The following is a 16758-nucleotide window of genomic DNA, read 5'->3' on the forward strand; positions in this document are numbered from 1 at the left end:
CCCAGCTGTGAGCCCCCCATCCCCCAGCTGTGAGCCCCCATCCCCCCAGCTGTGAGCCCCCATCCCCCCCACTGACACTGGGGGTTACGGCCCCTCCACCACGGCCGGCCCCCGTGCTGGTTCCCTGCATGCTCGGCCTCGATGCCCTGTGTGTAGAAGGCGTTCCCGCCAGGGACTGTGCTCCTCAAGCACTGGACGATGACCGGAGGCGTCTGTGGCCCTCGTGACTAGGGGTCCCCTGGCCTGGGGCGGGCCGAGCTCAGGACGCCCCAGAGAAGGACCTGGCCCAGTGTCCGCAGTGCCCACGGGTCTGTCCCGGGCAGGGGGCGCACCCCTCTCTGAGCCCGTGACCTCGTCCTCCACCACAGGGGCCTGTTCTGCCCAGGCTCTGGGCTCGGCCCCCTGCTGTAAGTGTCGCCTCAGTCCCCGGCACTCAGCGCGGACAGCTTTGCTTCAGGTGACAATGCCTTACCCTGCTCTGGGGTCTGACGGGACGAGGGGGAGTGTCTCCCTCCCGGATGGCCAACGCCCCGGGCATCATACCCCCGGGGGCTGTGCGTCCACCTGTGACCCTGGAGGGGCCTGGCTGGCGGGCACCGTCACCCCGGCTCACCGGCCAGGAACTGGCCACCGATGGGCTTCTGGACTCGCCCGCTCGGTCTCTGGCCCTGGAGGCCAACTCTCCCCGCCGCCTCACCCCCAAGGGCCCCGTGGCCCCAGCCAGCTACGCCACCTACGTGTCGTCCGACTCGATGGCCTCCCCGCGCGCGGCCCCGCCCTGGATGGACTCCATGGCCGTGGAGTAGAGGGCCTTCTGGCCCAGCGGCCGCTTCTCGTCGGCGGTGCTCTGGGCGCCCTCGGCCTGGCGCTCCCGCTCCTGCTGGTCGATGTTGTGCACGCCCAGCAGCAGGCTGTAGTCCATGATCTTGAAGCTTTCCAGCACCTGCCGGGGGGGGGGGGGGCGGGGGGTCAGCTGGTCACGCTCCGGGTCCCCATTCCCAGACGCGGCCCACGCGGCCCCAAGCTGCGTCAGGGTCTGTGCCCATGCAGTCCCCACTGGCACATGGGGGCCTCTCCTGACCCCCATTTCACAGACGGCCAGGAGACCAAGGGATCGGGTGGCATGGGGCCAGGCCAGGGGGTGGGCAACGGGACCTGGGGTGTGGCATCGAGAGGGCGGCCAGGGTGTTTCTGGAAAGCCGGCACGCAGCACCCGCTCCTGGCCCCGAGGCCTCTGACACCTGGGGTCAGGGAGGCCCGGGGGTCCTCGGGGGAGGCCTGGGAGCCAGGGGTGGTGGGCCTTGGGGCCTGGGGCAGGGATGCGTCCCCACGGGCCTCCGCTGCCTCATCTCTAGAGGAGGCGGCTCGGGACCCCCCAGGACACAGGGGGTGGAGACTGTGCGGACACGCAGGGGCAAGGCGGGCCGTGGGCCTGGGGCTCATGCCACGCTCGCTTCTACCAGCGTCCCTGTCCCACAGGCGGGACGCCTGAGGCCCGGAGACGCGAGGGACCCTGGCCCCTCACCAGGCAGTCCCGCTGCAGCGTCTTGACGAGGGCGGAGAAGGTGTCCGCGTCCAGCAGGAGCCCCTCGGGCATGTCCTGGATGAAGTCCAGGTCCTTGTAGGTGGGAATGCTCTTCTCCTTCTCCTTCTTGCTGGCCCGCCGCTTGTACGTGGAGCCCTTGAGGTCGAACTTGAGGTGCATCTTGACGACCCGCGGCAGGACATTGTTCATGACCACCACGCGGATGTTCTTGCCGCCCGACTGCACGCAGTACAGCCCGTAGAACTTGGGCAGCAGCGTCCGCGGGTTCTGGTTGAGGTTCTGGGGGGAGGAGGGGGGAGGGGGCTGGAGGAGAGCGGCTGCGGCCACCGTTGCCAGCACGCTCTGCGCAGCGTCACCCCCAGGAAGCCCTCCCTGACCACCCCCTGCCCGGGCCGGCCCCACGCTCTGTGCTCCCAGCGTCCTGACGGGAGCCAGGTCCCAGCAGACAAGGTGCCCCGGGTGTCGGGGCCCGGCTCCCCTCCAGGTCAGACCCCGGCGCCCCACGCCCTGGCCTGGGGGGACACAGGGTCACGCCTTCCAGGGACGGTCCGGGGGGTCGGCAAACTCTGGGTACGGGGCCAAGTTCCACCACCCACTTGTTCTCACGTGGTCAGTGGTAAGCTGTGAACAGCTTTATGTTATCAAAAAGTTGGGGGAAAGAAAGGAAAACAGCATTTTGTGACATGTGAAAACAGCATGAACTTGACATTTAGCTGTAAGTGAACTTTTCCAGGCACAGGAAGCCTGCCCTTCACTCAGGGTCCATGGTGGCTTCCCTGTGGCGACAGCAGGGCTGAGGAAGGGCTGCCGGGCTCACAAGCCACAGCGTTTTCCGGGCGGTTCTCTACAGAACACTGGCCAAGCCTGGGCTGTGGGGGCAGGGCCACCTGAGCATCACCCACTACGGGAGAGAGCCGCCCCGGGCGGAGAGGGCCCGCAGCCCCAGCAGAGCGGCCCAGAAAGGCCCGTCCGCACCCCCTGCCAGGTGCCCGGCCGGCTCAGCGCGAGCCCACTCCCCGTCCCCTGCCGCGGAGGCCTCCACCCCCGCCCACTCTGTGAGTCACAGGGAACGGGAGGTGCCCGGGCAGCTGGTCCTCTGGGACATGCCAGGTGCTGGTCCGGCCTCCCTCCCCCACGCCTGAGTCACCAGCCACCAAGACACGAGCCATCAGCCATGATTTCTGGGATCTGTGACTCAGGGATGCCGGTGGGGGCAGGGGATGGGGAGCAAAGCCTGGGCCCCCCAGCCCCGCCCCCACTCCCTCCATCCTGGGGAAGGCCAGGAGGGCCTAGATGGCAACTCCTGCTTGCCAAGTGTGGGGGGCCACGTGGGGAGGGGGGACCCTGAAGGTGAGGCTCGGGGACCCAGGCAGGCTTCCCATGGCCTGCCCAAGAGGGACCTCCTGCCCAAGCCCCTCAGCTTCAGAGCCCTTTGCTGCTACTGCACCTGCTCTGGAAAGGAGGGGGGTGGGCCGGGGCGGCGGGGCGGGGCTTCTCACCAGGTGGGGGGGAAGGGGCTATGAGGCGGGGCTCCTCACCGGGTAGGTGCGGGGGGCGGGGCTTCTCAACAGTTAGGAAGGGCGGGGCGGGGCGGGGCTCCTCACCATGTAGTAGCCCGGTAACAGCTTCTGCAGGAACTCGGCCTCCTTGTGCATCACCGTCTTGATGATGAACTCGTCGTCGCTGGTGACGTAGAAGAGGGAGCCGCTGGCGCCGGGGTTGGACAGCTCGATGAGTGGCTCGTTGCACAGCGAGTACTGGGGGGGCAGTGAGTGGGCAGGTGGGTCGCTGACACCCCACACACCCAGCGTCTAGCGGACAGCTCTGGAACAGGTCACTGCCCTTCCTTCCACAGATGAAGAAATACGCTCAGAGAGGGAGACTGACATGCCTGAGGGCACACAGCAAGGAACAGAACCCCGGGCTAAGCCAAAGCCTAGGTGCTGGTCTCCTAGGGCACTGTCCCGCTCCTGTTAGTAACAGACACCCAGTCGTGCTGGGGTGTGCACCCATCTGGCCAAACTTCCCTGCAGCTGGGTGAGGCCACAACAAGCAACTCTGGCCATAGAGTGGTCCGTAGAGCTTCTGAATCCCTAATCGGGTGACAAACACTGGTGCCCCTCCCTCCTTCCCATCTGTTTCCCACCTGGAAAGCTGATGTGATGACTGGAACCCCAGCAGCCACGCTGGGCCACAAGACCACGTTTGGTGCAGAACCCGTGCAGGAGAAGTGCCGGTGTCTCTGGCGAGTAGCCCCGCCCCGGGCCCCCCGCACACCCTCTCTTCCCCGTCTTCTCTCCCACGGACACTGGCCCTCTACCGCACCTGCTGCCATCAGCCCCACATGCCCTCCCAACCAACAAACCGTGAATTCTGTGGCCCCAGAGTGTCCCCAGCACCCACGACAGGGCCCAGCGCACGGCAGGTGCCTGGTCTGTTAAGCAGGAGTGGAAAGTGAGGTCCTACACCCTTCCAGCTAACGAGCCAATGAACTGGTTTCCAGGATTACAGCTGCTTGGGTTGGGGGTCTGTCCCCTGCACCCCCAAAGTCCTCACTGAGCACTGCTGGTATACAGCAGGGACAGGCCACAGCGTGCTCCCCACTGGGCCACAGGGTCAATGCTGAGAGGAGAACTGCGGATAACTGGGTGTAGAGACCCCAGCCTGAACCCCGGCCCTCAGCGCCCCGGCTGGACGACGGCCCGGGGAAGCTGGGGCGCCCCACCCGCTGCCCGGCCACGGCCAAGCCCCGAACCAGCTGTGGTCCGGCAGGCCGTGGCGCTGCACACACTCCAGAGCATGGCCCAGTGTCCCAGCCCCACCAGAGTGTGACCCCGGTGCTGGGACCCTGGGGACAAGAGCACCACCTCTACTTCCCATGCCCTGGCACTGACCGGTGGGCAACCTCATGGGGGGGGGGGCTGCGCTTCAGCGGAGCAGAGCCAACGGGCCCTCAAGGGGAACGTGCGGGCAGTCCCCAACACGGTGACCAGCTCAGACACTGGACTCCCAACACGACAGGACCTGTGGATGGCCGGAGGACAGGTTGCTCCAGGGGCTGACGGGGCGGGAAGCAGCACGGGGGCCCAGCCCAGGGCTGTCAGCGGCCTGGACCTGAGTCAACGGGCCTCCGGGCTGTGCTGGCCACAGGCAGCAAGAAGGCAGCTCAGGGGGCTGGAGGGGGGGGCGGGCGGGTCCAGTTTGCTCCCACAGCCTCGTGAACAGAGGCCCTGGCTGCCCTTGCTCTCCTGCCTCACCCCCTCACCCCTGCCCTGCCCTAGAAGGACAGTAGCGAGGGGCGGCCTGGGCCCCGGGAGCCCCCCAGGAACAGGGAAAGCCGAAGGCCTCAGCCAGCGGGAGAGGACGGTTGAGCGGCTTTCTACAAAAGTCTGTGGGCAGAGAAGGGGCTGGAACCCCGGCAGCTGCCCTCAGGGAGCGGCCTGGGGGCAGCGTTCGGGGCTCAAGCCTCCCCAGGCCCTGGCTGCCGAGGAGGAAGCGGTGACACACGCAGAATTCCCAGATAGGTGACACCACTGGGACAGGGTCACCCACCGGCAGACGGCCCCAGACGTGCCCCGCCCCCCTCGGGGCCCAGGGTGGGTGCCTGAGGCCCGAGGCTGACCCTCCGCAGCCCCGGCCCCCACATGGACGCCCCCTCCTCTCCCCTCCTCCCCGCTGCCCACCTCCCTGCTGCTGCCCTGCTGCTCTGAGGTGAAGTTAACACGGGGACAGCCCAGGGCTCTCAGAGCCACGGGGGTGCGCGCCCACGAACCTCAGGACCACCAGCGGCTGCCACAGAAGTCTCCGGAGCCGAGGTGGTGGTGCCCGTGGCCCATGGGAGCCGGCCGGGAAGAGAGGGACCGAGGGGGCGGAGCCGACAAGCCGGGGCGTGGGGGGGCAGGCTTCCCGAACAGGAAGTCTCAAACAGTGAGACTTGAAACAGACCAGCCAGGCCTTTCCCAAGTGCAGACGGACCCACCTCCCAGGTGAGGGGCCCGTGTGCACCGAGCTCTGACTTCCAGGAGTCCTGATCGGTCACTGTGAGATCAAAGGGTAGGGCCTAGGTTCTGAGTTTTCTACGTGTACTTATTTATGTAGAGAGAGACACAGAGACAGAGAAAGAGACAGGGAGCACAAGCAGGGGAGGGGCAGAGAGAGGGAGAGAGAGAGGATCCCAAGCAGGCTCCGTGCACTCAAGTGTGGAGCCTGACACAGGGCTCGAACCCACGATCCACGAGATGACAACGTGAGCCGAGATCAAGAGTCGACACGTAACCAACTGAGCCCCCCAGACGCTCCAAGATTATTCTAATTTGAGAGGCTAAAGCCCCACCAGAACTGGAGGGGACGCTCTGAGCTGGTCCCCGTGACCCACCCACCTCCTCTCTCGAATGGAGGCATGACCCTGAAGGGTCTCTAACCAACAGACTGGGCAAAGGTGACAGGCCAGTCCTGCCGCTCCCGCCCTCATCAAGAGGCCCGCAGGGAAGGAACGGAAGCCCCAGCAATGGGTGAGGACGGGGCCCCACCCTCGTGGCCGCGGACCCGGAAGCAGCGGGTCCCCCAGCCCGGTGCCCCGAGGCTCAGCCCCACCCTCCACACCAGCCCTGGGCAAAGAACCTGGCACAGCCACCCCCAGTCCTGACCCACAGAAGCCACAAGGTGACCGACAGGCGGTGCTGGGATGGGAGCCCCCCCCATGGGAGCCCCCCCCCCGGGTCAGCTTGTCACGCGGCAGCAGCGTCACTGACGCCCTTACCAAGTAATCATCCGGCCGGATGCCGAAGAGTTCCCGGAAGTAGCGGAAGGCGACTGGTGCGTAGGTCTTGAACCTGAAGTCCTGGAAGTGGTGGGCGGGGGTGAGGTTGCTGCCTTCACTGCGGAGCAAGGAGGGAGGGGGCTGTGAGGGACGGCAGCCTTCCCCACTCCCCACACTCCCCAGCGCTCTGGCCACCGAGCTCAAGGCCTTCTCCAGGCGGCCTGGGGCTCCCTGGAGACAGACGGCTGTGCCCGGCATCCCGCTAGGAGGAAGCCCACTGCCGGCCTCTCCCGCAGCTAGCTCTGGTCACATGACTGTGTTCAGCCAATGGGCTTTGAGTGGGGCCGAAATGTGCCATTTCCTGGTCTTGCCCTGCCTGGGGAGGGGCATGTGCTCCCTTCTTCCAGCTGGTGGAATGCAGATGTGATGGCAGGATCTCAGGCAGCCACCAGAAACCCCAGGCTGCAAGAGCCGCATATGAGGATGGTGGAACAGCTAGAAAATCATGGGGCCCCAACACCAGGGAGCTGCTGGCGGCCCTGGGTTGCCCAACAGTTATTTTTCATGTGAGAAAACTGAACTTTATGTCTTCGTCTCCTGTTTCTTAAAATCACTGCTGTATTGCAGCTCTCTGATTGGGCAGCGAACTAACATCACGAGTGATACAGGGTCAGACCTCAGAGCCCAGAAGACGCCAGGAGAGACCGTTGCTGTTTGCGGCAGAGAAGGGAGCCCAGAGGGCGGCAAGGCCGCTCCCCGCCCCCACGGCGACGTCTGCGTGCGGAGCGGGTGGTCCCGGGCGCAGGCCCCGCCTACCTGGGGAAGAAGATGCTCTCCACCACGTAGAAGTCCTGCATGAGCACGTCGCGTTCTGGCTTGGAGCTCAGGTTGCCTACGGTGTAGCCGATGCCCAGCTGGATGGCCCCCTTCAGGGTGGAGGATGTGGTCTGTGGGGAAACCCAGGTGCATCAAGGCCCTGCACCCCCGGGAAGGGGGCAGGGGAGGCAAAACGAGAAGCCCCTCGGAGCAGCAGCGCCTGGCACCACTTGTCACAGGCCCGCTGGCCTGTGGGCTGTGGCTCGGCTTACATGACCCCACGGTGGGAGGCGGCCTGGCTGAGACACCAGAATCACCTCATGCGGCCCCCAGACCTGTTTTCCATCAAGGTTCTGGAAGGTTCCAAATTCTCAAAACAGTCCTGATTCAGCAGGGGTCTATCTACCGTCAGAATTTCCTTTGGGGGAGAACCTACATTTACAGAGTGACATCCCTTCACTCCAATGGCCCCGGGTCCCTGCTACCCACAAGGGGCACGGTCCATGGTCACGCTGGGCGAGTGGCCCGGCTGCTCCGTGCCTCGGTTTCCCCAGCCACAGCAGGGCTGAAGCCTGCTCACACTGGAGGAGGAGGGGGTGGGGGTGACAGCTTCCCAAGGGAAGGAAGGAGATGGGCTGGGAACCGCCCCCCCCCCCCCGCGCCGCCCCTCCCCCAACCAGGCTCGGGCAGGAGGAACCTTCTTGTAGGTGGTCTCCCCGGACGCGTCCACGCCCCGATGGCCCAGCTTCTTCCCATGGCCAGGGCCCAGCTGTCCCGTGGTCGGAGGGGCCTGCAGAAGAGGAAGCAGGAAGCACTAAATGGCAGCACGGAGGGCCGCTGGGGCCAGAGTGCTCTGGTATCCTCACCAGAAGGCCTGAGTCACTGGCTGCCAAGCCACGTGGGGCAGAGGTCGGTGTGGGCAAGCTCCGGGGCAGAGCAGGTGGCCTGTCGCCCGCAGGGGCCACACGGTCCAACTCTGCACATCCAGAGGGGCCTACCCCCAGGCCAGGCTTCCAGTTCCTCAGGAGCTAAACCCTCACCTCAGGGGCTCCCCGGCCCTGCTGACGGAAGGGGGATAGTGGCTGGGCCGTCCCCTGAAGGACGCCTCATGCACTGTGAGCAGTGAGCAGCCTCACCCCATCGCCACAACCACAGATGTCCCCAGACGTCACGCAGTGTCCCCTAAGGCAGAGTCTCCCAGCTGACCCCTGCGCTGGAATGACTGCGAACCAGGGAGAGGCCCCAGGGCCTGTGTGGGGACAGCCAGGGCAGGCGTGACAAATCTGTGCAGGAGCCACCAGCGCTGACCCGCGGCTCCTCCGGGGAGGATGGTGGAGGGGCGTTGGCGGCTGTACAGTCACGGACATTTAAGAAGCATCTACCGTGCACCCGCCACCGTCCACGCGGCCCACGCAGCCCCCCGGGCCGCAGCTGGGAGCACTCAGACCAGCCCAACCCCCGCTGCCCCTCCGGGGTCCCAGGCAGCCCCCCAGGGGTCCCCAGCCTTCACTCCTCAGCTGGCTCCCGCCAGTTCCGCACACCGGCCACCAGGGGGCGGGCTCTCCCCTGGATTCGGCGGCCCCGCCCCTGCTGGGCACCCCTCGCGGACTCCCCGCTGCCCTCCTGACAGCCCCCTCACAAGGGCCCCACGTGGCGGCTGGCATCCGGGGGACACGAGTGCCCGGGCCCAGGAGGCTAGCGCAGGCGCAGGACGCCACACCTGGGCGGCTCCCGGAGCGCGGCGCTCACAGACAGGCCGCTTTCAGGACCAGGGACAGGGCTGAGCCCCCCCCCCCCCGGCGCGGGGCGGGGACGAGGCCGCGCTCCGTCCCGGCTCCGGATCCCGAGCGACGAGCGACGCGCGCAGGCGTGTGGGGGCGCCGGAACTGCCGAATCTGACGGACCCCCGCCCGCGGGAGCTCTTCGAGGACCCACCCTTGCCTGGCTTCCCCCCAGCTCCCTGGCCCCTTGGTCTCTTGTCCCTCTGGCCCTCGCTGTCCAGGCCGCGTCGTCCTCGCTCTTCCTTCCCCGGTGGCCCCCCTCCCTGGCAGGACGAAGGGACTTTCCGGCGGGGGCCCCCGGAGGTGCAGCAAGAGGCCCAGGCCACACAGCAGGCCCCAGGGCTGCTCTGCCTTCGGAGAAGTGGGTCAGCCGGGCCCCAGGACACTCACCTCCGACGGGGCCATCTTCTTCTGGGCCAAGCCTGCAGGAGAGAAGGGAGAGGCTTCAACCCAGAGACGGGGCGGCCCTCACCCCACCGTGTCACCACCCTGCCTTCCCTGCCCTTACTCAGCTCCCTGCGCCCCGAAGGAGGGATGAGAGCACCCCGGCTGGGAGACGGGGGTGCGGATGTCGACCCACCACTGACCCCAAAGACCGTAGGTCCCCGACCAGGTTGACAAACTGCAGCCTTGCCCTGCCGGCGTGAGCAGGGCTCACCAGATCCTGGGTCCTCGGTGCCGGCTGGGCCAGGCGGACGGGGCTGCAGGGCCCCCCGGCCCATTCACACTGCCCCCCGGAAAGAGGTGCTCCCATGGAGAGAGGGAACAGGCGCTTTTCACCGCTCAGGACCCTGCCCTCCAGCCCTGGCTCCCTGTGGGGAGGCGGCCACTGGCCTCCCTGAGCCCTGACGTCCACAGTCGAAGTATGGGCGGCAGATACACCCCTGCAGCCCGTGGGCTGGGCAGGTGGGAGGAGCCAAGGCCCGTGAGGTCAGGGCGACCTGGGCCAGGGGGACCCAGCGTCCTCAGCAGAGGGAGGCAGAGACGGCAGACCCCAGGCTTAGGCTGTGAGGACGGAAGGGGGCCGTGGGCCAGGGTGTGGCACCTCCAGAAGTCAGAAAAGGCAGGAGAGGGGTCTCTGGGGCCCCGGGCAAACCGGCCTGCCCACGCCTGGGTTCGGTCCGGTGAGACACCTCTCAGACAGGTGGCCCCGAATGTGGTTTTAGTCCATGGCGTCATGATTTGTCAGCCACAACAGAAACTCATATGCTGGGTGTCTACGTGTCACACTGGCGGGAAGGCACGTGGTGACCATGGCGGGGGAGGCCCAGGGGTCGGCTTGGGTGATGGGTCAGGGGTCAGGTCAACAAGGGAGGACCTGGCTTTTCCCCCCAGGAAGGTGGGAGCCCTGGGGCGGGGGGCACCTAACTCGGGTGCTTGTGGGCGCCCTCTGGTGGCCGCTGCAGGGAGGACGGATGGGGGCGTGGAGGGGACTGAGCTGGTCCTTCAGGAGGAGACCACGGGACCACCTGGAGGCGGGCGGGCGGATCCTGGACCGGTCTCAAGTTAGAACAGTCGGGCTACCCACCCTGGAGGCAAAGCGCAAAGCAGGGAGCTCAGAGTGACTAAGGACTCTGACGAAGCCATTAACGGAAGGAACGAGCAGTCTCAGCTGAGCGGGGGGACCGTGGGGTGCAGCGCGGCCGGGCTGCGTGTGAGGCGCTGGGGAGCCCCCCACTCAGAGACCTCCAGCATCGGCCGCACCCCGAGTCTGGAGCTTGGGGGGTCCTGGGCTGGGCTGTGGGGCTGAGGCCGCGGACTGGGGAGTGCCTGTTAATGGGAATGGGGTTTCCTTCAGCAGGATAAGAATGTTCTGGAATCAGTGGGGACAGTGGCCCAACACTGTGAATACACAAAAAACGAAACCGCGTTCTTCAAAGTGTGAATTTTATGGTATGAATCCCTTACTGAAAGAAGCGACCACTGACCGTGGGGCGAGCCCAGGCGGGTGGGGTGGGTGACCGGTGCGCCCTGTCAGCTGCAACCAGCGCCCCGGTGCCGCCGCCGCCCGTGGGTCAGCCAGGTGTCGGACCCGCTCCGGACAGCGACAGGGAGGCTGGCGGGCGGCCGCAGGGCCCAGCAGAGGGCACCCCAGCTTGAGGTCAAAGCCGACAGACGGAGGCTGGGTCACCTGCCCCAGGCCCCAGGCGCCCACCAGCAGACCCCCCAACCTGGCTTCCCCGGGCCCATCCTGAGGCTTGGCTAGAGGCAAGTGGGTCGCAGAAGGTGCTAGAAAGCCGACATAGTATTTTAATTGGCCGCCCAGCAGAACGATTCATGGTGTTGCATCTGGGGGGCGGGGAAAGGAGGAGAGAGGGCAAGGAGCTGGCGGCGGGCCAGGGCAGAACGTTCTGGACGCTGTCCTCTGCAGCTCCCAGGCCCAGCAGGCCCAGCCCTGAGGCCCCGCCTCTCCCATGAGCGGCTCCACCTGCCGCCCAGCTGTCAGCGGGCCTGGCCGCGTCCACACCAGCCTCTGGGAGGCCCCCGTGAGGGCCCCTGCCCCCCACGGCCTCGTGCCCGAGGGCCCTCCCGCCAGTCCCCTGCCCGGTGCGGCCCCCAGCCAGGCCCCGCACGACATCCCCCTCCCCCAGCCCAAGACGTGGCCCACTCTCTTCCGAATGAGCCACCCCACTTCTGAGGAAACTAAGTTTTAAAAATAGGCTGGGATGGGGAGCGGCTGGGTCACAGCCCTGGGACACGGGTCACAGGCCTGGGGCACGGGTCACAGCCGGGCCAGCCCCTGGGCGAGGCAGGGGTGCACTTGAGCGGCTCCCAGGCGCCCACCGCTGTGTGGCCTCAGGCGAGCCCCTCCACCTCTCTGAGCAGCTTTCCCGGGGTCTCGCTGCGCCTCCATGGGTGCCCAAAGCTAGGGCTCCCGAGGCCCCCTCCCCGGCCCGCCACTCGGCTCGGCCACAGGACCTGCCACAGGCCGCTCGGATGGCTTCCGTGCTGACCTCACAGCACGCCGGGGCTTCTGAGGGACAAGCTGAGCTGCTCAGGCCTCAGGGGCTTCTCTCTGAGCCTGTCCTTCAGCCCGCAGAGCGAGGCCAGAGCCCCTTCCTCCCGGGCGCAGGGCCCGCCTCCCCTTCCCTGCTCACGCGCTGGCCTTGGGACCCTTGCTCCGGTCAGTCCCCTGGCCCCATCCTGCACACCCGGTCCTTTCCCTCCAGGCGACCGTGACATCGTATGTCCTCTCTGCAGGAGCCCAGGCCCCCTCCCTCAGGGCCAGGCCTGTGTGCAGCCTGACCCGGGACGGACAGATAGATGGACACCCTCCCCCTCCCCCCGCCTGCATCTGAGCTTCTGTGGGAGCCTCTTCTCTGCGTTAGTTTGACGTGGAAAGAAAAAGCTCAGGAAGGACCTTGGGCCCCAGGAGCCAGGGAGGACCCTTGTCATCTGTCTTCCAGGACAACCACCCGCCTGTGCCCTTAGAATCCACCCAAAATCTGTCCAGTGTCCCTGACCCTCTCGGCTCAGCGCGGGGGCCACTGCAGCCCCTCCAGCGGGTCCCCAGCCCGTCCTCCCTGAAGTGGCCACCAGAGAGCACCCGTGAGCACCTGAGTCCCGTCCTGCCCACCCGGTGCACGTCCAAGGCCTCCCCTGGGTCCCCAAAGCCCTGCATGAAGGCGTCCTCCCCCATCCCCTCCACTCTGCTCCAGCCACCTGGGCCTTCACGCCAGGCAGGTCCTGCCCCAGGGCCTTTGCACAGGTTGGGCTCCCCCTCACCTGAAACACCATTCCCAAGGTCCTTGCTAGATTCACTCCCTGGCTTCACGCAAGACCTAGCTCAAACATCACCCCCTCTGAGGTGTCCCCCAACCCCCTCGCCCAAAACAGTCCCTGTGAGGTCACTCTCCTCCCCTCCCTTTCTGAGCCTTCCGGGCACTCGGCATTCCCTGGTGCGCGTGTGCTCAGTCACCCCCTGACCAACACCTTCCGAGCTGAGTGCAGAGTCACCGCAGGAGACAGCAGCAGGGGACACGAGGCTGGGGGGGGGGCCTCGGGTGGGGCCGCTCCCAGAGCAGGGCTGCGTGTGCCCCGCATGGGTGCTGGCGGCCGGGACTCACCGTGAAGGAGAAGGCACGAGGACAAGCAGACGGGCATCAGCCCTGAGAAGCCAGGAAGTGACCCCGGGGCCCAGCCGCGCATGCTGCGCCCTGATCAGCTGGGGCGACCCTGCGGGGAGCCGGGGGAGGGGCAGTGCCAGCCAGGGCACTCTCAGGCCACACTCGAAAATCCTCTCTCCAGGGGCGCCCGGGTGGCTTAGTCAGTTAATTCGGTGAAGCGTCCGGCTTCGGCTCAGGTCATGATCTCACGGTTCGTGGGTTCGGGCCCCGCGTCAGGCTCTGTGCTGACAGCTCAGAGCCTGGAGCTGCTTCCGATTCTGTGTCTCCCTCTCTCTCTGCCCCTCCCCTGTCCGTGCTGTCTCTCTCTCTCAAAAATAAACATTAAAAAATATTTTTAAAAGAATATATTAAAACAAACCAGTGAATCGTCTAGTGGGAAGGGGGGACGGGGGGCCTGAAGACGCCCACCCAGGGCTAATGTAAAGACCCTGCACTCACAGCTCAGAACCCGAATAAAGCTTTCAACTAAATTCAACATGGACTTCACGTTTAAAAATCCCTAGAAACCAGAGCTACAAACAAACAGAAACGGGCTCAGGGGCACAGCTCGGGACAAACACGGCAGGCGCAGGGGGGAGGGAGCCCAGTGGAGAGCCACGTGGGGGGGGGGGGCTGGGCAGCGCGTCAAGACCAGGAACAAGAAAAGGGAGGTGAGGAAGACAAAACTTCAAACACCGGAGAACCCTGACTGCGCACTGGGACTGAGCCCCGCGGGGGCGCCTGGGCGGCTCAGGTCACCATCTCGCGGGCTCGTGGGTTCGAGCCCCAGCGCGGAGCCTTCTTGGGATTCTCTCTCCCCCTCTCCCCCTGCCCCTCCGTGGCTCGCACCCTCGCTCTCTCTCAAACTAAAGAAATGCACATTAAACGGAAGAACAATAACTAAACACAGCGCAGCGGGCTTCCCCAAGGTCACGGTGCTCCGGGTCCGGAAGAAGTGGAATTTGGGGGTCCCTGCCCTCTGTGCCCACCGCCCGCTCTTACGCGGCTGCCGCTCCGGTTCGTCACGTGGGTTGATTTTTCTCTCTGAAGCACAGCCGGCCCTTTCCCTTGCAGGGAGGACCCCCGTCCTCCAGGGGGGCTGAAGCCCCAGAGCGGGAAGGGCGTGGGGGAGGGGCTGATGGAGGGGAAAGAAGTGGGGGAGGGGGTTCATGAAATACACACGGCAAAACGTCAATGGGAGGATCCAAGTGGGACGGAGTGAGTGTCCGCTCTCTGCTTCTTTCGTTGGAAGAACTTTTCAGCCCAGTTGAAAAATTTGCTTTTTTAAAATAAGTTTATTTTTGAGAGAGAGAGTGGGGGAGAGGGAGACAAAGGATCCCAAGCAATCTCCGCGCTGGGAGCCAAGAGCCGGAGGCGGGACTCGAACTCAGGAACCGTGAGATCAAGCTCCTCCTCTGGGAGCCCCTCAGCTGAAACTCTGCTGAACGCCACCTTTTTCCTCCAAGTTAAAGGCCAACCTTGCCCTTGGCTGCCATGTGTTTCCAAGCTTTGCAGAAACACGTTTTGTGAGCAGATCCGCCCGGGAGTGCGCGCTCACAGGGCGCGGAGCGCCAGCGTGCCAGGCCCCTTGCGACGGGTTTCACGCACATTCACTCAACACACCTTTGAGGTAGCTGTTCCCACCTCAGGGCCTTAGCACGCACCGTGCCCTCCGCCTCGAAGGCAAGCTCCCTGCATCTCTGGGCGCAGGCTCCTGTCCTCGGTCAGAGGATCTCAGCCTGAGTATCGCCTCCGAGAGGGTCCGCCCCGCTGCACCCCCTGGAGCAGGCCCCTCGCACCCTGACCCCGGCCCGGGCTGCGCCGGTCCGATCCGGTTCATTGATTTCCGGCCGCGGGTCACTGAAGCGGCTGTTCCTTACCAGCAGAGACCACGCCGCGGGCCCTGCCCTCGCCCAGTCCCTGCACAGAGGCCGCACGGGGGGAGGCGGGACAGGAGGGCGGGAATCTGGGGACGAGCCAGCAGCGAGGCCGAGGCCCAAGCGGAGGCACCTGGGAGAGGGGCACCGCCCACAGCAGGTGCTCCGCCCACGTCTTCTGCCAGGAATGGAGACGCAGACCTCGGGACACGCTGGCCCCCTCCGGACACGGCTGGGCTGGACGCCGGCCGCCTGCCGTCCCAGTGCATGTGGGACACTCACCCGGCTCTGACCCCACAGCGGGGGGAGAGGTGACCGCCGGGGCCTCAGCAGTGGCAGGACCCCGGGCAGCGGCTGAGACCAAAGCCCGGGCAAGCGTCAGAGCAGGGCTTCGGAACCAGGACGGCCCTTCCCCCCACGGCTTCCACTCCGAACCGCGGGACCGGCGACGGGGCGCAGGAACAGAACCACACACTGCTCTCGGCACCCAGCTCCCCGAGAACATTCTGCTCACTCACTCACTCGCTGTTCCAAAGTCTGAGCGCTTCCCGCGCAGGGCCCTGTCCTGGGGCCGGAACGCGACGGCCGCTCCTTGTCTAAACAGGCTTAGTGACAAGGGACTGGAAGCCCCAGAGAAGCGCAGCGTGACGTCAGGGGCGCTGGGGGGCTCGGTGAAGTGTCCCCTGCTTGGTTCCGGTGCTGGCTGGGATCTCCTGGTTCGTGGGTTCAAGCCCCACGTCGGGCTCTGTGCCCGCAGCAGGGAGCCCGCTTGTGATTCTCTCCCCCTCTCTGCCCGTCCCCTGCCGCACTCTCTCAAAAATCAACATTAAAAAATAACAAAATACTTCACAATAGAAACACGTCTAACTGCACACCCCGTGTACTGCCGTCTTCCGTTTGCAGCTCGCCATACGGCCCCCGGCGCTGGGCGGGCGCCCCGAGAGCCCAGCCTTCCGACGCTCCGGGAGGTGACCCTCCCTGGACCCACTGCACAGCCGGGCGGCTTGGCCTCCGAGGCTGGACAAGGTCAGGGCAGCTCAGTGCAGGGCCCCTGCAGACTGGCTCTGCCCGCGAGGGCCGGCCGTCAGTGGACGCCCAGGGTCACCCGCGCTGTCACGGGGACAGAGGGGTCCCCTCACAGGCTCAGACGCCGGGGCCCCGGGCTCGCCACCCCAGACCTAGCGCCCCCGCAGTCGCCCGGCCGCGCCCGCTGCCCAGCCTGTGGTGTGCCGCCTGGTCCTCCACCGTTTGGGCTCCTTCACGCCCTGGTTCCGGGCCCTCTCCCCTCCTGCCCTCGGCTCGGTGAGCACCTTCCCCGTGCCCGTGCGGGGACCTACAATTGTGGCCTCTCCCTGGGACACCCACGCCCCGGCACCGCCCTCAGGGGTCTCCTGGCCTCCACTTCTCCCCGTCTCCCTCCGTGACCCCCGCACCAGCTCTCAGGCACAGAGCAGACCTCAGTGAGCGTCAGCCGAGAAACCCTGGAGGGCTGCATGGAGTAGGCTGAGAGCGAGCACCCCGGGAGCCTCAGGAGAGCAGCGAGGGCGAGGCGGCTCCCACACGTCCCCCCAGCTGGACATCTGACGCAGGGTGAATGCCCAGCAAGGCCACGGGCCCGTGGGGCTTCCGCCGCCCACCCTGGGCAAGGCCTCTCATCATCTCGCTTCTTCAGAGGGGGAAACTGAGGCTCAAAGAAATGTTAGGGTGCTTCATGTTGAGCCAGAAGCCTCAGTCACGCTGCTGGAAGAATCCTGTATGCAGAGACGGGTATTTGTCAATACGGCTCAGGGGCCAGGAAACTGCCCTGCAGACCAGACCCGCCTCCCGTCTGTTATGAATAAAGTTTTATCGGCACAGAGCCACACCCACCCCT

General features: G+C 66.0%; 1 protein-coding gene across 5 annotated transcripts in view; it reads right to left on the reverse strand.

The window, feature by feature from the left end:
* PIP5K1C (phosphatidylinositol-4-phosphate 5-kinase type 1 gamma) overlaps positions 1–9377 on the reverse strand; it is a 26321-nt gene extending 16944 nt beyond the window's left edge. For all 5 annotated transcript variants that reach the window (XM_029916568.1, XM_029916567.1, XM_029916565.1 and 2 more), the window contains exons 1-7: positions 9293–9377; positions 7819–7911; positions 7122–7252; positions 6306–6423; positions 3151–3303; positions 1526–1825; positions 738–943 (exon numbers count right to left, since the gene is read on the reverse strand). In XM_029916568.1, the coding sequence (XP_029772428.1) occupies positions 738–943; positions 1526–1825; positions 3151–3303; positions 6306–6423; positions 7122–7252; positions 7819–7911; positions 9293–9307 (1016 nt within the window). In that variant the 5' untranslated portion in view covers positions 9308–9377. The remainder of the gene's footprint in view (positions 1–737; positions 944–1525; positions 1826–3150; positions 3304–6305; positions 6424–7121; positions 7253–7818; positions 7912–9292) is intronic.
* Positions 9378–16758: the final 7381 nt, after the last annotated feature.

This window comes from Suricata suricatta, chromosome 12 (assembly GCF_006229205.1).
Source record: "Suricata suricatta isolate VVHF042 chromosome 12, meerkat_22Aug2017_6uvM2_HiC, whole genome shotgun sequence".
Taxonomy (NCBI): Eukaryota; Metazoa; Chordata; class Mammalia; order Carnivora; family Herpestidae; genus Suricata; species Suricata suricatta.